The sequence below is a fragment of the Hippocampus bargibanti genome, linkage group LG06 (assembly GCF_051943395.1).
Source record: "Hippocampus bargibanti isolate YZ-2025 linkage group LG06, ASM5194339v1, whole genome shotgun sequence".
Classification (NCBI taxonomy): domain Eukaryota; kingdom Metazoa; phylum Chordata; class Actinopteri; order Syngnathiformes; family Syngnathidae; genus Hippocampus; species Hippocampus bargibanti.
Window position 1 is genome coordinate 6,751,167 of NC_142739.1, and position 22,958 is coordinate 6,774,124.

Genomic DNA, 22,958 nt, shown 5'->3' on the forward strand with positions numbered 1-22,958 from the left:
TGTTAACTTAACACTTTAAGGCAAAACAATGTGAACACTAACTATTGAAACTTGGTCGGTGGATTTTTTTCCCTTTATTGCTTGATGTAAAGTCAACAGTAAAGTCAACAGTACACGCTCTCTGTTGTCGTATTTTATGCGCCATAACGAGCCAAACAATTTCAATATTAGACAGGTCTGGACTGCAGGCAGACCAGCATAGTACGGATAATAATTTAATAAATTCTCTTTTACTATAAATCAACACTCTTGTAACACATGCAGAATAGGGGTTTTGGCATGATTTTACTAAAATAAAGAGAATCATCCATGAAAAAGACTGCTAGGAAGGCACCAGATTTTTCTCCAAAAGCTGTATGCACCTTAATAGTGTCTTCACACCTGTATGTTAGCCATGCCTGTGGATATGAACAATTCCATCACAGATTCTGACAAGATGCTAACCTTTCAACTTTGTGTTCAGAACAGTTTGGGGGTTTTGTCCTTCCTCTTTGGCCCAAAGGGCAGGACATCCACAATTTCCAAAGATAATATCTAATGTGGACTCTTGTTTCCACTGTTTCCCATGTTTCCACTTTGCATCAGTCTTAGATGAGGCCCATTGGAGCCGGCACTATTCCGGTATGTTTGTAATAAATGGCTTTTGCTTTGCATACATTAGTATAATTTATTTTTGCACTTAAGGATGTAGTGCAGAACTGTATTTATTGATGTGTTTTTGAGACCATGTGGTGATATACTTTTGCATTGATGTTGCTTTTGCAGTGTTGCCTGAAGGATCAAAGGTCACATGTATTCAATGTTGGTTTTCCACCATATAGCTGACATGCAAGAATTGCATCAAATTCTCTGAACCTTTAGAACATGGGTGTCAAAATCTGGTCCTATAGGGCCGCCGGCCGACATGTTTTCCAAGTCTCCCTGCAACACACCTGATTCAAGGGAAGAGGCTGAATGGACACACCTGATTCTAATGATCAGATCATAAGAAAGCTCTGTGGAAGTCTGACATGAGCCTGTTCCCTTGAATCTGGTGCGTTGCAATAGGGAGACTTGGAAAACGTGTAGGATGTCGGCCCTCGAGGACCAGAGTTTGACACCCCTGCTTTAGATGATTATATGAAGAGTAGATGATGAAATCCCAAAATTCCATGACAAACATGCCCTTAAACAGTTCGACTATTTTCTCAAAGAGTTCTACACAAAGGCATGAAGCTGGCCTCATCTTTGCTTGTGAAAGACAAAGCAATTCGGGGAAGCTCCTGTTATAGCCAATCGTGGGACCCACATGTTCCAAAAAGGTTATTGATGTCAGTTTACAACCGGTTCCACTTTTTCTGGAATGTGTTGCACCCATAAAATTCATATTTTTTGGTGTATAAGGTGCAACCAAAAGGCTTAATTTCCTTCAAAAGATGACCCTGCCTCTTATATGCAGGTGCGCCTTATATGTAAAATAATATTGAGCCACAACAGGTTTCGCAACTACTGGCAGCAGCCACCAACTCCATTTGCACCTGTAGAAGTAGTGTGTAACCCCAGCCTCTACTGTAGCGACTTATAATGTGCTGTGCCTTATATTTGGAAAACATTTACATATTTATATACAGTAAAGTCTCATTATATCGATATTCTCGGGAGTCCGAAAAAATATCGATATAACCGACCCTGCGTGCATGTAATTTTCTCCTTGCGTTCATAGAAATAGTATCGTAATAAGCGGTACTATCGATATAACCGATATCGATATAACGAGACTTTACTGTATTATATTTGGAAAACTTTTTTTCATTCATTGGAGGTACACCTTTTAGTTTGGTGCGCCTTATATATATATATGGAAAGACTTTACAGAAAGACCGGCCTCACCACCCACCAGGACATGTACACAGCTCACCTCACCCACTACAAGGACTCTATCACACGCGCAAAATCAGAATACTATTCTGGACTGATTGATGCTAACAGTGGGAATCCACGGACTCTGTTTTCCCTATACAACAAAATCATTCAACCCCCTATCTCTCTCCCCCCACACTTTCACTCCTCAGACACCTGCAACACACTACTTCTGTTTTTCACTGAAAAGATCAACAAGATCCACCAGCACCTCGGCTCCTCTGTATCCCCCCCCTCCCTACTCCCTATCAACTGCTGTCGTCTTTTGAACTCCCTCATCCCTCCTTACTTTCTGACCTCATCACCAAGTCCAAGAATTCCACCTGTCAACTTGACCCCCTCCCTACTGTCCTCATCAAATCTTGTCTACCCGCTCTCCTCCCTTTTATTTCAGCTATTATTCACTCCTCACTGTCCACTGGAATTGTTCCTGTCCCTCTCAAAACCGCAGCTGTAACGCCAATCCTGAAAAAACTTGGTTTCGATCCCAATGATTTAAATAACCTACGTCCAATTTCGCATCTTCCATTTATCGCTAAAATTCTCGAAAAAACCGTCGCCTGTCAACTCCACTCTCACCTCACTCACAATAACCTCTACGAACAATTCCAGTCTGGTTTCCGTCCCCGCCACAGCACTGAATCAGCCCTCATAAAAATCACGAACGACCTTCTCATAGCAGCAGATACCGTCTCCCTCTCTATTCTCATCCTTCTTGATCTATCTGCGGCCTTTGACACCATTTCTCACCCCATCCTGCTCAACCGACTCTCCACTTTACGCGTGACACACACCCCACTTAGTTGGTTTCACTCCTACCTCACTGGCCGCTCACAGTTTATCCAAATTACCTCATTCACTTCACGGTCCTCCCCTGTGTCTTCTGGTGTGCCCCAAGGTTCTGTCCTGGGACCCCTTCTCTTTATTATATACCTTCTTCCCCTTGGTGATATCTTCCGCAAATTTGGAATTCATTTTCACTGCTTCGCGGATGACACCCAGCTCTACCTCTCCAGTAAACCCGACGCCTCTCTTCCACCTGTATCCCTTACACTTCGCCTCTCAGAAATCAAATCCTGGTTTGCTCATAACTTTCTCAAACTAAACAGCGAAAAAACTGAACTTCTCCTTGTCTGTACAAAATCCACCCTTCACAAAGCAAACAGTTTCTCTCTCACCATTGACAATTCTACCGTGTCCCCCGCCCTTCAGGTTAAGAGCCTGGGTGTCATCCTTGATAGCACACTATCTTTTCACTCCCACATAAATAACATAACCCGGTCTGCATATTTTCACCTCCGCAATATCAATCGTCTCCGTCCCTCTCTCACCCCTCACACCACTGCTATCCTCGTCCACAGTCTCGTCACCTCCCGTATCGATTATTGTAATTCACTTCTTTTCGGGGTCAATCAAAAATGTCTCCATAAACTCCAACTAGTCCAAAATTCCTCAGCCCGGATCATCACTAAAACCCCCTCATTTCACCACATCACTCCTGTCCTCCAACAGCTCCACTGGCTCCCTGTTAAACTCCGTATTGAATTCAAGATACTTCTGTTTACATTTAAAGCCATCCATAACCTTGCCCCCCCTATCTGTCTGACCTAATTCAAATCTCCGTTCCTTCTCGGGCCATCAGATCCTCTTCCTCCCTCCACCTCTACACGCCCTCTGCCCGTCTCACAACGATGGGGTGCAGAGCTTTCAGCCGCTCCGCTCCTAAACTCTGGAACTCACTTCCACCCAACATCCGCAACATTGACTCCCTTCCTACTTTCAAATCTCACCTGAAAACCCACCTGTTTAAACTTGCTTACATGGTCTAATTTATTATGCTGTTTTATTATTTATTGTTTTATGCATGATTTTACTGTTTTGTGTGTTGTCTTTGCTGTAAAGTGTCCTTGAGTGTTCAGAAAGGCGCTTGTAAATTAAATGTATTATTATTATTATTATACATCAGAAAATATGGTAATCATTAGTTGCTAAAACTATAAAGTCTATCAGAGTTAAGAGTAATTAGCTTGTCTTTATAGTGTATTGTAGGTTGAACATTTTTGGCAAATCACTGTACTCTGATGACACAAAGTCCCAACTTCATTGGAATTGGATTTATAAAATGTATAAATGATAAATACAAGTAAAACATGCTGGCAAAATACAGTAGGGGAATTAACACCATTTTGGCCTTTTTCTGAAGGTCTACAATCTGGGAGAGAAGATGAGTGATCTCCTCCTGCTGTCGGGAAGCATCCTCAGACTTTCTTGCCAGCTCTTCAGCCAGAGTGGATATTTGCAGATTGGCAACACCTAGGCACATCAGCAGGTGCTCATTAACAGGACTCCACTGCAGTCAACCCGGCATACCGGTTGGCGCCACTTTCAAAAAACAGTCAACATAATCATGAGTCAAGGTGCTTAAATACTCACGAAGTTCTTTGACACAGTCATTGACCAACTGTTGTTCTTTTTCTTCATAGCAGAGGGTTTCTGTCTCCAAGTGACTGGCCTAAAGCAGACATTTGAACTGATAAGTTACATTTAATACAAGAGGGAGGATGTCTTAAGGAAAGCACACTAAGATGCAAACCTGTTTGTGTATCTTTACATTTAAGTGCTTTGCAAACATCAATTCAAGTCAAACATGAAATACTGCTGCGCATAAGCTGACTTAAAGAATAAACGTTACAATGACCAGTGACGTGCATTCAGGGGAGGCAGGTGAGGTATTTTCATTTCCCTTGCACATTTCTAGTCTTTTTATGTATAATTAGTACAGTTTAGTACGATACCCGGTTATTACGATAATCCGGTTATTACGGTGCTCCTTTTCATCCCCCGCCGGCCATTTTTGTTGTTTATATAGATATATCCGTCGCGCCATTGGTCAACTTGGTCACGTGTCTTGTTACGTGAGCCGCCATCGGTCGCGCCATTGGTCGACTTGGTCACATGAGCCGCCATTGGTCGCGCTATTGGTCGACTTGGCCGTGTGACTTTGTCACGTGACACGCCATCGGTCGCGCCATTGGTCAACTTGGTCACGTGTCTTGGTTACGTGTCACGCCATCAGTCGCGCCATTGGTCGACTTGGTCAGGTGACTTGGTTACGTGCCCAGCACCCGTGTAGCAGAGCCATTTTCATTTTCAGACGCTAGCTCGTGTGTAGCAGACGAGATTGAAGTGTTTGTGTTAAAAGGTAAAAATGGGAAGCAGAAGAAGATTGATGACTTTTTTAAATTGTATACATAATACAGTAAGATGTAAGCGTTGCAGTTTCCCTGTTGTGTTATGTACATGCCCACTGTACTGTATATGAATGCAATCGTTTTTTGCAACAATGTTTCTTGTTTTGTCTGCTGAAGCGCGATGATTTTGAAAATTAACATTCCATACTGTGTATTAAAGGACAGCCTTTTTATTCAAATGCAAATAAAAATGACTTCATGCCAAGACGTCTTGCATTGCTTGTGAATCCAAACAATGGCTTCAGATTCGGATAATATGCTTTCTTGTTACACATCCAGTCATGAATATGTTTCAAATACACTGTAGTTCTGAAGATTAAAGCATACATGTTTACAATCATTAAAGAATTATATGTGCCATTTTGAGGCAACATTGGGGGAACATCTCTCATCCAAAAAAAAGGAAGCTAATGGCCAGCTCCGTTTCTTATATGGCGCTTGGCTGCCCTCTTTTGGCGGCTTTTGTTTAATGCAGTTCGGCGCAGGATCGGATATATCGATAGTCCCGGTTATATCGATATTTTTTCGGACTCCCTTGAATATCGATATAACGAGACTTTACTGTATTTAGTGATTTGTACTTTCAAGTTTTTTTCCATTTAACTTCACCATTTTTGGATTTTTTTTCAAAATCGCTGAATTTTCACATTTACCGTTCAAATACTAAGTAGAGACGAGCGGTGAGGCAGCAGCCGACTGAGCCTCACCGTGGATTGCGCAATCACTCTGCTAACTGTGCTGGCTTGCTCTGCAGTGAGACATCATTGCTGTCCCCCTGCATATCGCTATTAAAGTGTTCAAACACTTTTAGTATATAAAGTAAATTTCTAATGTTTAGCTGGTGTATATAATGTAGAGTCACTTTCATTATAAACACTGTACTACAGTGTTTATTCTATTTTACTTTTATCAAAACTGTGCATAGGTGAGGCACACAGTTCTCCTGCCTCATGACAGGGGGCGCTGGTGATTACAGAGATCCTTGCGTCTCCTCGGCTGCAGAATACCGTATTTTCACGACCATAAGGCGCATATAAACGTCTCAGATTTTTTTCAAAATGTTTGGTGCGCCCTGTAGTGCGGACGTATTAGAGGCCACCATGGGGAGGATGTGGTAGAGAAAATGAGGGGGGATGTGTGGCCGTGGTTTGTGTATACAAGAACAAGTATGTGCTTTATGCAGAACATTGCTGTTTTAACAACTCGGAAAATGGCAAAGAGACATGGTTATGAAGCTCAGTTTAAACTGAAGGCTTTCCAAGGAGGTCTGTCTTGGTGCTGGCGTTTTATGAAACTGTGCCATTTTTCCATCCGGGCCAGGACTACGGCAGTGCAGCAATGTCCGGCGAATTATTCTGAAAAGCTGGCAAAAAGGCTTCGTTTCCTGTTGTGCTTGGCTGCCATGCTAACGGAGAGAAACTCCTGCCAATGGTGACTTTTAAAAGAAAGACTTTGCCTAAAGAGACATTTCCAGCAGGCGTCATTATTAAGGCAAACTAAAAGGGCTGGATGTTATGCCAGTTTGCCAATGGATTGTGGATGCTTGGGGTAACGTGTCTGCTGGCACGGTGGTTCGAGCTTTCGGAAAAGATAATTTAAGATAAAATAATTTCTGAGGAGCCGCACAGCACAGAAAGTGACTGACAGTGAGGAAAGCGAACCTGCCACGTTGGTTTAGCGCAATTGTTCGATTCTGAGACAGAGGATGAGGACTTTGATGGGTTTGGTAAGGAGGAGACTGTGCTGAGCGGTTGCGCCTTTCGGCAGCATGAATATGCCAGTACTGTTTTTGAATGGGAGGAATGTCGGAGCCATTTGACTACCATCGCTGGACAGCTCTGGGGCCATTGTGCTTTTTTGCGGCTGTAATGGGCAGCATCTTCACAGCCCCACTTTGTTCAGTGGAAAGGTCAGTGCTGTTGGACAGTCTGCGGTTGGATGGATGCATGGCTTGAGGAGCCCGCGATAAGAAGAAAGCAGCGTCAGCGCAGAGCGCCGATGCGTATGTGGAACTGTCGCGGCTTGGAATTGTAGCGGATTTATGTGGGACAGGAGATGTGAGACAATGTCTTTTCGTCAACGGATGCTACAGCTTCGTGTTTGCTTTCAACATTTAGCTTGTAGTAGACGTACAAATTCCACCATGACGTCCCTGATCCACTGCTGACATGGATGCTTTGATCCTCTCCTCTTTCAACTAGAACTGCTTCATGTCATCACAAAGAGGGTACAGCAAGTCCTGAAGAATGAATGACTCTGTGTCTTTGTGTTGTCATATTTGTTATTTTTTCAATTTTTTTTTTCCCCAAGATGGCGGCGTGTGAACACGCAGCGGCTCCCCTCTCCCGGCAAATTGGCGTTTTCATGTTTATGTTTGTTAAAGTAATTATAAGTGCCTTGCATGCTGGGTCCGAGAGGACATTAATTTCATCTGTGCTGTATGTCATGCATATTAGCATATTTGGCAATAAAGCTGACTTTGACTTTTTGATTTTGACTTTGATTACTGACTGTTCCCAGTAATGTGCTTGTTTTTACCATGCCGACGCCTATTGAGTGATGATTACAAAAAAATTCTTACTTTGTAATTAATAAATAAAGAACTACCAAACTCAATTTTGCTCCCGATCTGTTTTTATAAATACGCACACTTGTATGCCTGTGTGTTGTTGTGAGGCGGACGTACGTATGGCAGTAGAGGATATGTACCGGTATATAAAACTTGCATCCTATCATCCGGTGCGCCCAATGTGTATGTTAAATACAGAAATGGCACACATAAATGAGACTGCGCCTTTTCACACGGTGCGCCGTTTGGTCGTGAAAATACGGTAATAGAATTAGTGAGAGCAAGCTACAGTAAACAGTTAGCAAGTTAAGTTCAACCATTAAGTCATTTTTTCGTGTTGCTTGGCCTTATTTTCAGAATGGAGGATTACATATCTAAATTGAAAGAAATAGAGACTCTTAAAACTGAAGAAAGATAAGGAAGGCTTCTACAAAGAAGGTATCAATGCCTTTCTTCAGAAGGAGCGGCACATTGACTTCATTTATAAGTAAATGTAACATGATAACGTTTTTTTCTATGCTACAGTTTATATTAAGAATGCTGACATGACATTTTAAACAAAACACGTTAACTGTTGCCAATCAAATGGTGAATGAATAAACTACTCTGTAGAGTTCATATGTTTGTAAATCTGACTGTGATTACGTCAGTGCCTCACTAGCCATGAACCTCACTGCACGTCACTGACATGACACAAATATTGCGCATAACAACAGTGAGTGTGTATGAACCTCAGAGCGGAGGTATTTATTTTCTTCTTCTAGATGTTTCAGTTTCTTCTGCAAGGAGTCCAGGGGAAAACAGGTTGGCATTGAAGCATTGTTCTCGTTGGGTCGCACACTATTTAAACAGATGCATAAACATAATTACTAACAGTGTAAATATGATACACTAATTGCCCCCTAAAAGCTATGATGCGTAGTCCCTCCCATCCCCTCCAAGCCACCCTGACAGCAATGGGTAACTCCTTCAGCCAGAGACATTTCCACCCACGCTCGTTCCTACCGGCTGCTGTCAGGCTGCTGAGTAGATGCACCTCAAAACCTGGACTCACCCCCATCCATATATGGTAAATAGCACAGCTATCTTATTCAACATATATGAAGTTTCGTATATGCTTATATCTAGATTTGATATTTTATACTGCATTGTGTACTGCGTCCAGTTCTTTTTCTGAAACATTACTTATGCATGCAATACTTTGTTTTTCTTTTCTATCCCCGTTCACTCCACCCCCCACCTCACTCGATTTTCCTGCTGTAGATCGCACATTTCTCTATGTGGAAAAAATAAAGGTTTTGTTAGTCTTATTCTTATAAATTCATCATGTAATGAGATTAAATGAATTGAGATGACAGCACTTTCACAACAACCGTGATAGCAATAAATCTCTTTAAACAAATCAATTTACATAAATTTTGACTTTGATAATTCAACCACTGAAAATATATTTAGCTGATTTAAGATACATTTTAGACCAGTCATGGGCAAACTACGGCCCGCGGGCCACATACGGCCCGTTAGGCTTTTTAATCCGGCCCGCCGAACCTGCCCAAATTATAGTAAAAACAGTGTTTGAAGCTCATGACAAAAAGTTAGCGACAACAGGGCAGATAACTGAAAAGTTGCCTGCCCCATTTTTCACAACTTGAAGCACAATGAGACAAACTAATCACATTAAAAAACATTGTCACAAAGTATACAGTTTTTTTTTTAATCAAGAATGTACCTACTACAAATGCTACCTTGCTTAATTTACAGTAAATGTCCATGGCTAGTTTTTGCTGCAGTAGTCAATTGTCATTGTGGTGACAATGCAACGTTTGCATTGCTTCCTACGAGCCACTAAGTCTCTGACCTGATGTACCTGAGACTTTCATAAGTCTCAGGTACACTTTACAGTCACGGTTTAATGTAAATTTACGTTTTGTAGCGTCACATATGTTGTTAGTTTCTTTTGAATCTTTCTTCTGGGCTGAGGTTCTGTGCATCTATTTTGGAAAATGATATACAATTGCACGACTTTATAACGCTTGTGAAAGTCCGGAAGAAAAAAGCAGGCTTCTGATTGGCTGTCGTGCCGAGTATGCAAATTTCACTGCACGTAGCCTATGTCTGTGTGCTCGGCGACGGTACACGCGTATTGTTTGCGCGTGAAGGCGAGGGCGTCAGTGAGGAGTTTGTTGAGCGCGCGGTCAGGACAATCCATCTATGATTTGGCGGAATTTAACACAAGTAGGTATTATAGAGCTTGAATATTTCGCTGTGGAATAATATGTTTTGAATGTTGAAAGTGATTCCATTTTTCAATAAATGTTGATTTCTTTAACTTTGCCCCTTCAATGAAAATTTATTAAAAACAGACGCAATCTTGATGAATCACAGTGCATATGTTATTTTAATCTATTTCCATTTCCTCCTCCAAGTATCTGCGAAATAGTATGTATACGCCATATTCCTTGAGACAAATTTATTAACTGATCAGGGATATTTTTCACATTTGAAAGACAGTTAATAAATTAGGTTCTTACTGTGCTATGAGGTTTGTACACACTACATTTAAAGGACAACCGGCACCATTTTTTTGTGTTTCCCACTGACATCAGAAAAACGTTTTATAGCATCTAAAATACCAAAAACAGGCAGGCTGATATTTTTAGTTAAATGAAAAACACCAATAAAAATGACTTCAAAATGAATCCGGAAATGGCCAGTTTCAGAAGGTCCCACCCCCTTGTTCGTGACGTCACACCAAGACATCTTGCTTTGCTCGAGAATCAAAGCAATGGCTTCAGATTCGGAGAAGATGCTTTCTTGTTACTCATCCAGTTCTGAATATGATTCAAATAGCTCTGAAGAGGAAAGCATAAATGTTTGCAATTGATTCAAGGAGTCCTCCCATATCAATTCGAGCCGTCAATGACAGCAATGTAGCACCCAGAAAATGCAGAAGATTGCGCCCAAGCTCCGTTGGAAATGGGCTGATTTGTCAGCTGGGAATTTGTGTCAGCGAATCTCAAATAGTTGTCTTGGTGCAACACACAACGATTCACCATCGCGTTATTTATGTGTTTTCCTTCTAATTTCGCCATCAACACGGATCAACACGAAGTTTTCAGACCAAACAAAGTACCCAAAATGCATTGTGTGTCGCTTTCTCGGTCAGGGGCGGTCCAAACGTGACGTCACATGGGGATCATCATCAACTCGAAAACAAGACTTCGTGAATATTCAGCGCAAGTCTTAGAACGTAAAATATAGCTATATACTGTGGAATCTTTGTAAAATACGCTCAGTAGAAGTCATTTGAAGTGATTTTATAAATTATGGACATAACTTGTCCGGAGGCGTCGGTTGTCCTTTTATGCTTTAGGTTTAGTATTTCCAGCCCAAACACTCCCTCCAAATGCTCCTGGCCCGGCCCCTCTGTCAAATTTTAGAACCCAATGCGGCCCGCGAGTCAAAAAGTTTGCCCACCCCTGTTTTAGACAGTACATTCTATTATATTCATTATGGTTAATTTATTGGAGGATGTTTGTCCTGGTGTTTTTCAATCTGTTTTGAGTCAAGACACATTTCTTTTAAACGAAAAATGTCTGTGGTAGACCACTACCTACACACTTTTTTTTATAATGGTATAATCAGTGTCTGAAACTCATGACAAAAAGTTAGTGGACACTTGGGCAGACAACTCTGAAAAGTTGCCAGCCTGGCCATAAAGTTGCCTGCCCGATTTATCGCAACTTAAAACACATAAAGATGTCCAATCGCCCAAAAAAATAAAAACATTGTTGCGAAGTTTAAAGGTTTTTTTAAAATTAAGGACGTACCAACCACAAATGCTCCCTTGCCATATTTATGGTAAATATATCTTGCTGAAGATTTTGCTCCAGTTGCCGTTTGTCGTCATGGTGTATAATGCAGCAGATGCGTTGTGTTGTCTGTTTAACGCTATGTAGACTCCACTTTCTCAGCGGCTTTCAAAACGCTGAAGTACACTTTTCAGTCAGGGTGTAGTCCGAAGCAGGCTTCCGAATGGCGAACCTTCGTTTGGCAATTTGCCTACTCGGCACCGGCAGCCAATAAGAAGCTTGCTTGGGACTCGACCCTGACTGAAAATGTTGTGTCTAGGGAAAAAAAATTGGGATACACCCTTTTCGCCTTACACACTCTGTCTGGGAACCAATTAAGTTCGTAAGCCAAGGTCTCACTGTATTGGTTCGGGGAGTCGATGTGTCACATTCACGCCCCATTCGTTTCGCCATAATAAGGGATTAGCATTATCTTCACTTATCACAGCTCCACTGTTATTGCTTGGAAACAGAGAACGTGCACAACTACTGTCAATGTGCCGAGTGGCTTCAGAGCCATTACATCGTATTGTGTGACCGGCTGGACTTCTGTCACTCACATAACTACACAACAAATTAATTGACCGCACAGGCATATATTTCAGATAATTTCGCATGGCATACCCAACAGCATCTTGCGGCACGTAAAAAAAAAAAAAAAACAACAACAACAACAAACTGAAAAACTCTCATCAGTTTACCTTTTTTGGTGGGAGGTTTGTCCTGAATATTTTGAAATGGAAAACAGTGACACAAATTTGGTTATGAATAAATTCATAAAAAAATAAAAACCTGAAAAACTTCTCAGTTTGACATCACTCTAAACTTAATTTTCATTCACAACTTAATTTTCACTCCAAAATTGATTTCTTAACCAAATTTGCATTCCTTTCATTTTGCTACATTTGGACTTCATGACAGCATTGTATGTGAAGAGGACGACATGAAGGGACATGATGGGAAGATGAGCGGAGAAAGGGGAATAAAATGAAATAAGACTCACGGTGTGGAAGTGATCGAGTCACCCTCACTTTCCTCAGCAGTCTTGGTATAGAATTGCAATAGCTCATCTTTCATGGACACGTCATGGCGTAATTGGGATACCTAGTTGTGTAAAAGTAAGAGTAAAAAAAAAAATCACAAACAATGCTTGTGTGTTGTAACATCCCCCGATCGCTATCTAATGCTGAAGAATATCCTTCGATCAAGGACTATTTTGATAGTTTGAGGGCTTTGTATGGAAATTATGTTGCGAATAAGTATGCTGACACGATCAAGAAACAAAAACATCGTAAGATAACACACCCACCTCCTCTCGTATGTACTCAACTTGTTCCTCCAGAAGTTCGTTTCTCTCACTCAGGGCCTTGTTTTTCTTGAGGAGCGACTGGCCGATGCGAGCTGCTAATTCCAAGTCACGTTCTTTCTGCACAGGATCAATGATGAAAACACAAAGAGCTACAGCGTAAGTCACTCAAAAAATAAATAAATATGATTGGACAATCAGATTTTTTTTCCCCAGTCATTAATTTTTGAAACTGCTCATCCTTAAGCAGTGTGACTTTTTATTAAATATCGGTAAAGGCAGAAATCAACATAATATATACCTTCAGGGAAAAAAGCACTCTTTTTTTATTTAAATGTTCATTTAAAGACATTTTAATATACGTAGCCATAAAGCCATTTCAATTGTCATTCTTTTTAAACTGTTGATGAACAAGTTGCTGAATATCAAATGAAAGCACAGTCTCTCACCTCTTCCAGCAGTCGAGTGACAGCGTCAATGTCACTATAGGTTTTTGTCATCTGTCCAACTCTATCAGCACACAGCACTGCACGGACAAGACAAGGTTTACTTGTATTTAAATGCAAATCACTCCCACACTTCACTGATATCACACAAAATAACATTTATTAAAAAAAGGTCTGTACATAATTCCTTCCACAATGTCCAGTGAAAGTCACAAGAATTAATATCCACAAAACACACCACAATAACATTAATAACACTTTTGACTGCATAAACATTCTTATGAGCCATCCATCAATCCATGCATTCATCGATCCAATTTCCGAACCACTTTATTTTCTACGAGGGTCACGAGGCGTGCTGGAGCCTATCCCAGCTGTCTTCGGGCAGTTGGCCATTAGTTTATACAACTGACTTAAAAGAGTATCGTAATCCTTACGTCTGAAACACAGCCTGAGACTGATTATGATTACAGTGTTCTCTGGAAAAATGCCATCTGAAATCTGTCAGCGTGTCACACCTGCAAGCCATTAAAACGTCACTATCCCAAGTATGTATCAAACGTAAAGTCTCCCGAATGTGTCAATGTGTGACAGTTTTCTGTCTGGATGTTTAATACCACAAGCACCAAGAAGCATGCACATATTTTATATTTTATTTACTTAAAGGGAACTTCCAGTATGTTACACTGTACATTCTATTATAAATGACAGACAATTGGAAGACAATGGATGGATGGATGGATGAATGGTTACAGGGACACAGAGTGTCGGGGACCATCCATCATGCAAAACACAGATAAACAATGCAGATAAAATGTACTCATTTCCTTGAGCGCCACGGACGGGGCGGGAACTCCCATATTTCATATTGGGTTAACACTCTTGACATTTAGCTTAAAAACAAATGATTAAATAAATGAACCAAAAACAAAAGTGAAACCACTGACGACATAAAAGCAAATACTGTACTCCGTGACAGGGAATAAAGTGCAGGTAACTCCACTAAATGCCTCGCCGTCCCAATTGCCACTGCTGTTGGCAGTGTTTGAAATAACGTCAGCCCAGAGGCCCGGGGCGTACAACTTTTACGTCGGGAGTACAACACGGGAATAAAGGGAATTCAAGGGAATAAAAAAAAAAGTTTTTTTTCAAATCAAACGTTTGTTTTATTCAATAAAGCAAAAGATACGAGTAAACCGTTAGACGCCACATGGAGTCCTCTTTCTAAGCGCCTTTCAAAACCTTCTATTATACTTTACAGGCACGGTATAGTCCAAAGTACGAAACAGGCATCTGATTGGCTACTGTGCCGAGTATGCAAAAGGCCAAACGGACGTGGAGGAGTCCATGTGGCTTTTAGCAGATAACGCAAGGCAAAATTGCATTGTGCACCATGACGACAAACGACAACTGGAGCAAAATCTTCAGCAAGGTATATTTACCATAAATTAAGCAAGGTTTATATATATATATATATATATATATATATATATATATATATATATATATATATATATATATATATATATATATATATATATATATATATATATATATATATATAAGCAAGGTATTTATACAAGGTATATATATATATATATATATATATATATATATATATATATATATATATATATATATATATATATATATATATATATATATATATATATATATATATTTGTGGTAGGTATTTTCTTAATTAAAAAAAAAAATCCTTTATACTTTGCAACAATGTTTTTTTTTGCGATTAGTCGTCTTATTGTGTTTCAAGTTGTGAAAAATGGGGCATGCGACTTTATGGTCGGGCAGGCAACTTTTCAGAGTTGTGTGCTCTGGTGTCCGCTAACTTTTTATCATGAGTTTCATACCCTGCTGTTGGCAATGAATCCATTCCTGCAAAATATTATTCCTTACGTTCCTCACATTGTCTCCAAATTATGTAGAGTATAACATTTTAATCATCAATTTAAAATTCAGTCCCCCTCTGGCACCTTGCTCTTCTTACATAAACAAAGATGAAGACTATCAATAATATTTCTCCTCCAAACATTACCTTCATATGAATTTGTAAGCAGGTGTTATACTTCCCATTGGAGGAGCCCCGTGACTTCATTTGTGTCACAGGTAATTTAATATGTAATGTGATGTGTTTTCCCAGTGTTTTACACATACCTTATTGTCAGCCATTTCTCCTATATGACACACAGCATGAAGAAGAGATTGTACAGTCATACCTCAGCTTACAAACGCTTTAGCTAACAAACTTTTCACCTTACGAACATTAAATTCGGGAGAATATAATCTCGGCATACGAACTAGTTTCTGTGAAACACACAGAGCTGGCGGACTAGTTTTTGGTGGAAGAACACCAAACCACACAGCCGAACAGCGCCACTGTGGCTTCCGGATAGTTTTCCACATCACCTTTGAGTGCAGACGTGGTTTGCTATCGACTAGAGTACTTTTGCGATTAAAAAGACCCCACCACAGGCTAGTGTTAAGCCAAAGAGGATACAAAATAAAATTACAGTCGAGCAGAAGAAGGAGATCATCGAGAAACACGAATGAGGCGAGCGTTTGTGTGAGCGTTTAGCTGTCCTAGTACCAGTATGCTAAACCGATCATTGCTACCATCCTTCGGAACAAGGAAGCTATTAAAGGTGCGTGTGTTGCTAAGGGTGTTTCCGTGTTGTCTAAACAACGCTCTCAGGCAATGAAAGAGGTTGAAAAACTTCTCTTAATTTGGATTCACGAAAAGCAGCGAGCAGGGGACATCGTAAGTGAAGGAATTATCGCAGAGAAAGCACAGCAATTTCACTTGGATATCGTCAAGAGGCAACCTGGAAGTTCGTCATCCATTGATGATTTCAAGGCTCGCCCCAGATGGTTCGAGGAGTTTAAGCGTCGTACAGGGATTCATAGTGTCATTCGTCATGGTGAGGCAGCCAGTTCTAACGATAAAGCTGCCGAAGCGTACAAGGACTCATTCCTTCCCCATCCCAAGATAGTGGAAGAAGAAGGCTACATTCCCCATCAAGTGTTTAATGCTGATGAAACTAGCCTTTTTTTGGAAAAAGATGCCTAACCGGACTTTCATTACACAGGAATAGAAGAAATAATAAATACTACTAGTACTACTACTAATAATCCTAATAATAATACATTTCATTTATAAGCGCCTTTCAAAACTCTCAAGGACACGTTTTTCTGCAGGTGAGCGGCGGCAGCCACACGCGCCAGAGGTCACTCAACCCAGAAGTAACATAAAGTTAAAAAAGAAAAAAAAAAAAAGAAAGAAATAATATGACAACACAAAGACACGGAGAGTCATTCATTTTTCAGCACTTTCTGTACTGTGTTTCTGGAATGTGACTCTCCCTCCCACCTCCTTCCACTCCATTGCATCAAGCCATCAACGACCATCACAAAGGTAAATAAAACTACTTTATTATACAGTACAGTTTATTTCTTTGATTACAACACCACAACACATTTAGTATACATAAAATGAGGTATATTTTGTGTACCGTATTTTCACGACCAAACAGCGCACCGTGTGAAAAGGCGCAGTCTCATTTATGTGTGCCATTTCTGTATTAAACACACACATTGGGCGCACCGGATGAAAGGACGCAAGTTTTATATACCGGTACATATCCTCTACTGCTATACGTACACCCGCCGGTAGTTGTAATGCTTATTTAGTAGAAAATTATGTTTTATGGGGACCTAGGAATGGATTATTCTCATTTTAATGGTTTCCTATGGAAAATTAATGTTTGGAAGACACTTTTTGCCTTACACACACTTTATGGGATTCAATTAAGTTCATAAACTGAGGTATCACTGTATATTAAATATAGTTGAGTCTATGAAAAACACTCGTGAAAAAATAGCTTTGTGTGGTTACATAAAAGTAGTAAGTAAACTTTTTAGCTTGGCTGACTGCTACAAAAGCAGGCCTAATAGAATAAAAAACCCAAAGCTGGGCAAGTTTACAACATTGGTTCCCTGGCAATTTACTATATTGTAAAAAGAAGAACTATCACCGAGACAACAGGCCCGATGGGGCACGACCCCAGAAAGCAAGTCATAATCAAAATGATACACAAGAGTGGGCGGCCCGGTAGTCGAGTTGTGAGCACGCCGGCTTCACAGTGCAGAGGTCGTGAGTTCAAGACCTGGTCCGGGCTCCCGGTGTGAAGTTTGCATGTTCTCCCCAGGCCCGCGTGGGTTTTCTCCGGGTTCTCTGGTTTCCTCCCACATTCCCAAAACATGCATGGCAGGCTGATTGAACACTCCAAATTGTCCCTAAGTGTGAATGTGAAAAAACCTGGCTCTGACCCAAACGATTTCAATAACTTACGTCCAATTTCCCACCTCTCATTCATCGCCAAAATTCTTGAAAAGACAGTTGTGTCCCAGCTTCACTCACACCTCACTCACAATAACCTGTACGAACAATTCCAGTCTGGTTTCCGCCCCCGCCACAGTACTAAATCGGCTCTCATAAAAATCACGAATGATCTTTTTATGGCAGCCGATGCCGGTTCACTCTCCATCCTCATCCTTCTCGACCTGACCTCAGCCTTTGACACCATTTTCCACCCTAGGCATCACACATACCCCACTCCGCGGGTTTCATTCCTATCTCTCTGATCGCTCACAATTCATCCAAATCAACTCGTTCACCTCACGGTCATCTCCTGTGTCCTCTGGTGTGCCTCAAGGGTCTGTGCTGGGGCCACTTCTCTTTATTATCTACCTACTTCCTCTTGGCAATATTTTCCGTAAGTTTGGCATTCACTGACACCCAACTCTACCTCTCCAGCAAACCCGACGCCTCTCTTCCACCTTCATCCCTCTCATTTTGCCTCTCAGAAATTAAATCCTGGCTTTCCCATAACTTTTTCAAGCTTAACAGTGACAAAACCGAACTTCTCCTTGTCGGTACCAAATCCACCCTCCACAAAACTAACAGTTTCTCTCTCACCATTGACAGTTCAACCGTGCCCCCCTCCCCTCAGGTCAAGAGCCTGGGTGTCATCCTCGATAGCTCACTATCTTTTCAGTCCCATATAAATAACATAATTCGGTCTGCTTTTTTCCACCTCCGTAATATTAACCGTCTCCGTCCCTCGCTCACCCCTCACACCACTGCTATCCTTATCCACAGTCTCGTCATCTCCCGCATCGATTATTGCAACACACTTCTCTTCGGTATCAATCAGAAATTTCTCCATAAACTCCAACTCGTCCAAAATTCTTCAGCCCGGATCATCACTAGAACCCCTTCCTTTCACCACATCGCCCCTGTCCTCCAGCAACTCCACTGGCTACCTGTTAAACATCGTATCGAATTCAAAATACTTCTGTTTACATTCAAAGCCATCCATAACCTTGCCCCTCCCTATCTTTCTGACCTGCTTCAAATCTCTGTTCCCTCTCGGTCCCTCAGATCCTCATCCTCCCTTCACCTCTATGTGCCCTCTGCCCGTCTCACCACGATGGGATGCAGAGCTTTCAGCCGCTCTGCTCCCAAACTCTGGAATTCTCTTCCACCAAACATCCGTAATATTGACTCCCTCCCTATTTTCAAGGCTCACCTCAAAACCCACTTGTTTAAAATTGCTTTCAATGTATAGTTATATCTGCTATTTTATTATGTATCATTTTACTTATGGTTTTATTGTTATGTGCTTTGTTTTATTGTTTTTATTGTGAAGTGTCCTTGGGTGTTTTGAAAGGCGCTTGAAATAAAATGTATTATTATTATTATTATTATTGACTGGTTGTTTGTCTCTGTGTGCCCTGTGATTGGCTGGCAAGCCTGCAAATGAACCATGCATCGCTGCACTGTGACAACGACCGTGCTAACCAGTGACACACATTTAATTTCTTTCAAACAAAGTCAAATCAGCATCCCTTCTCAGCTACAAGTATCCCAGACCAATTCAGGGGCATTGTATTTACTACGACTTAATCACAGCAGGAACCGTGATGCGTACAGTCATTCTCAGGAGAAACAACAAAAAGACTACCTTCAGAAAGAACTTGTTGTGCTTCATCCATCTCATCCACATCCACTTGCTCAGGCTCCCTCTGATGAGCAAGATGAACTGAGTCAATTTCCTCCTCTTGCCCACTGCATCCTTGTCCAGGCAAATGAACAAACTCTGTACCGTTTTCTTGACACCAGTCTGCCCCATCGTGGCAACCATTAACCGGAAGAATTGCTGCCATGCCCCATTCACATTCAAATTGTTGAACCACAATGACTGCAGGTACAATTTCAGGTCACTTCCATGCTGTGTAGACATTCTACTTGTTGATCCAAGAAATGTGCAAGCTCTTAAGAATGTCTGATGTCATTTGTGCTATCTGGTGTTTGTGTGTGTGTGTGTGTGTGTGTGTGTGTGTGTGTGTGGTTCTGCAAGGGTGTGTGCATGTATGTTTGTCTGATAACAAGAGGACTGCACTCCTCCCCTTTTCTATGATAGGTCAGCCAATGGCTCATGCTATTATTTGACTAGTGTAAGACAAAGGGCATATTTTTCAATCGGCCAGGAAATGCAAAATGTTAAAATAATTCAAAATATTTCATTGTATGTGTTAAATCATTGTTGAATAGGTGAGAAATTCCAACATGAATAGTGTATTTAAATGATAAATGATTATAATGAGCAATTAAGAAAAATGTTTCATTAAGTCAATATGAACAATTTAGCTTGTGAAGTATGATTCGTATTGGAATAGAATGCGCCCGAAAATAAATTGTCCTCCTGCAATGGGATTTTGCTTGTACGTTTGTATAATATGTACCCACTTAGTCCGCAAATCTGTTGCTCCCTATGCTCAAAAAAAATGGAACTTATCATGTCTCTATTACACATTTCAACAAGGCTGTAATGTTAATTAAAAGACAGACAGTTTAAAATTCCCATAAATGTTACATAAAAAAAAAAAAATAAAGATTAAATAATGATTGTGTTCTTGGCTAGAGATAGCTCATTCGAGTATTCCTGGTTTGTCAGTCACAACCCTATCTTTCTGTAAAGAGATGACTTCGTGACGAATAACTCCACTGTTTACTACCAATACTCCTAAACTGAAAATCTACTCGAGAAACAATGCATTTTTCAGCAATGTCCCAACAGAATAAATAAGGCAATTTATCACGACATTAAATCATAAATGAAAATATGTGAAGATCACAATCCTTTGGATTGTTTGAAATATTTTTTGTTAGCAGGTATGAGTAAAATAAATACGTAAATACATACACAAACGTTACTGATTTAAAAAATGTGTGGATTTGTGGGGCATGGGTCAAGGAAAACAGCACATACAGTACTTCTTTTGTGCGTGACTTTTGACAAAGTTGTACCTGTACCAGTATCAAATTCAGAGACTCTTTAAAGCAGCAACCCACATAAAAGGCATGACACATTGTGCAGACATATGTGAATATAGTGTTAGGTTTTGTGATATTTTAAAATAAGAACAAAATACTAGTCTTAATTATTATTATGTATTCCTTGACTTTTAATACAGTGATACCTCACTTATCATAGTTAATTGGGGTAGGAACACCCGCAAAAGATGAAAATATGGGAAGTAGTGAGGGAGAACTATGATGGCTAAGCACGGCAGTCACACAGTTGGTTTGAAAAAAAAATGTTTTTAGTAATGAGTAATGAAAAAAGTAAAAAAAAAATCTTAGCTTGCCGGACAACCTTTCCTTCATGGGGCTTTCTACCATCCACACTTTTGTGTCACTTGGAAACAATGTATTTTGTGAGGCTATCTTTTGGCATGTATAACAATGACTGATGTAGTGATTGCTGTCTTGTTTAAGAAATGGAGCACTGCCACGCTGGATAATCTCGCTGGAAATGTTGTGAGACTTGGACCAAGAAGTCCAATAACAAAAGGCCACTCAAATGTTGATCAGGGTTTGCAGGCGTTCCTCCCAAGCACACCCTTCCAGGTCTCACTGTCATCGCCCCACGTGAGTCCCCCAAGAACTCCAAAAAGGATGGGTACGTTGAGCTAATGTTTGATGCGTGTGCACAAACAACGGTCAAGACCAGTCCCCCCACTTGAAGGCAGTGGGAGGAAACCTCTCGTCAACCAATGTGAACCCCAATGAACAGGCACTGAGATGGGGGTGATGAGCCCACACCAGCTCTTCATCTCGCAACCATGGGCAACCCCTTTTGAGGGAACTGGTACCAAAACCCAGGCTATGTATGAAGGCAAGTCAGACTATATCCAGTCGGAACTTCTCTACCTCGCACATCAACTTGGGCTCCTTCCCTGTAGGAGTGGTGACATTCCACGTCCAAAGCGCTAGCTTCTGTAGCCGAGGGTCAAACCGCCAGGCTCCCCACATTTGGCTTCAGCTCACAGCTCACACTGCACCCGATCTCTTTGGCCCCTATTTTGGTTGGTGAGTCCATGAGAAAGGGGACCCACATTGCTTCTTCGAGCTGAGCACGGCCAGAACCCATGGGTGATTAAACCAGGCTTGACTCCAGAGGGGCGCCCCGGTGACCTGTGGCTGGCCAGGCAATAGAAAATGAGTTCCATTTACTTACATGATTTTGGAACTCCTTATGAATAAATCTTCATAAGGGGTTCTAGAACCTTGCTTTGTCTGGTTTCTTACCTCAGGCCTACTTATCATGGGTGATCCTGCCAGGGGCATAAAGCCCCAGACTACTTACCTTCTAGGAACATTTGAACACACAAACACCTCCACCAGGATAAGATGACAGCTCACGGAGAAGCCTTCACCGAAGGAACTTTTGAACTGCAGTCCAGCTCAAAACATAGGTGAATTGCACTCTCTCATGGCCCGTTGTTTTCACTGTGAGACATATAGTCTCAAAACTACTGTAATTACATAACAAAACCAAATGAAACAGTATGCTGAGTAAGTGGGGAGATGGTATGCATTTAAAATTGAAAGAATATGAAGATGATAGGCAGGACCAGAGAAAAAATTGCAACAACCCACAACATTTAGTCGGTCACATGATCAGATAATTAATATGACAAACAATTAGAACAATATTTAGATTTTCAACCACTCAACTTCACTTTACTGATAAGTCCTGAGCATTTTAATGTAATTGTTTACTGGGTGTTGAGATGCAAAGCACAAAACACTATAGTCTGCCCACAACAGTGTCAAGCGTTGGTCACAATAGCTAAGAGAGTGACTCAGATGTCTCTATTAAGAAAACCTACAGCTGCGACTCAAATTCTTCTGTCGATGGTAAATGTAAACCAGTTAACGTAATGATCATTATAATCATGTTTTTCCCCCAGAAAAACAAAAAGCACCATCGTTTCACAGATAAACATTAATGCTCAATGCCTTTCTTCCCTCTAAAACAAGAGGACATGTGGTTATCAAACAGTATGACAACATACACACACTCAGGTCAGCCCTTCAAAATGGATCTTCTCTGTTTTAATATAAGAACTAAAAAAAAAGATGTGGTTGGAGACTATTTTTCATGTACGTATCTCTTTTGAGCATTATCTGACGAGTATTTGATAATTTGTTGGATTGTCCTCCCGGGAATAAAACCCAATGCTGGCAGTTTGACAAGATGCCACATA

At 40.9% G+C, this 22,958-nt stretch overlaps 1 protein-coding gene across 8 annotated transcripts in view; it reads right to left on the reverse strand.

The window, feature by feature from the left end:
* Nucleotides 1-22,958, reverse strand: part of LOC148896268 (trafficking kinesin-binding protein 1-like) — a 60,153-nt gene that overhangs the window by 16,057 nt on the left and 21,138 nt on the right. For 6 of the 8 annotated variants that reach the window (XM_088997791.1, XM_088997787.1, XM_088997788.1 and 3 more), the window contains 6 exons: nucleotides 13,326-13,402; nucleotides 12,880-12,996; nucleotides 12,574-12,674; nucleotides 8,451-8,559; nucleotides 4,333-4,411; nucleotides 4,082-4,212 (listed from right to left, as the gene is read on the reverse strand). In XM_088997791.1, the coding sequence (XP_088853917.1) occupies nucleotides 4,082-4,212; nucleotides 4,333-4,411; nucleotides 8,451-8,559; nucleotides 12,574-12,674; nucleotides 12,880-12,996; nucleotides 13,326-13,376 (588 nt within the window). In that variant the 5' untranslated portion in view covers nucleotides 13,377-13,402. Of the gene's footprint in view, nucleotides 1-4,081; nucleotides 4,213-4,332; nucleotides 4,412-8,450; nucleotides 8,560-12,573; nucleotides 12,675-12,879; nucleotides 12,997-13,325; nucleotides 13,403-21,618; nucleotides 21,889-22,054; nucleotides 22,957-22,958 lie in introns of those variants that run through there. The other 2 variants (XM_088997790.1, XM_088997789.1) reach the window with 2 other exon arrangements.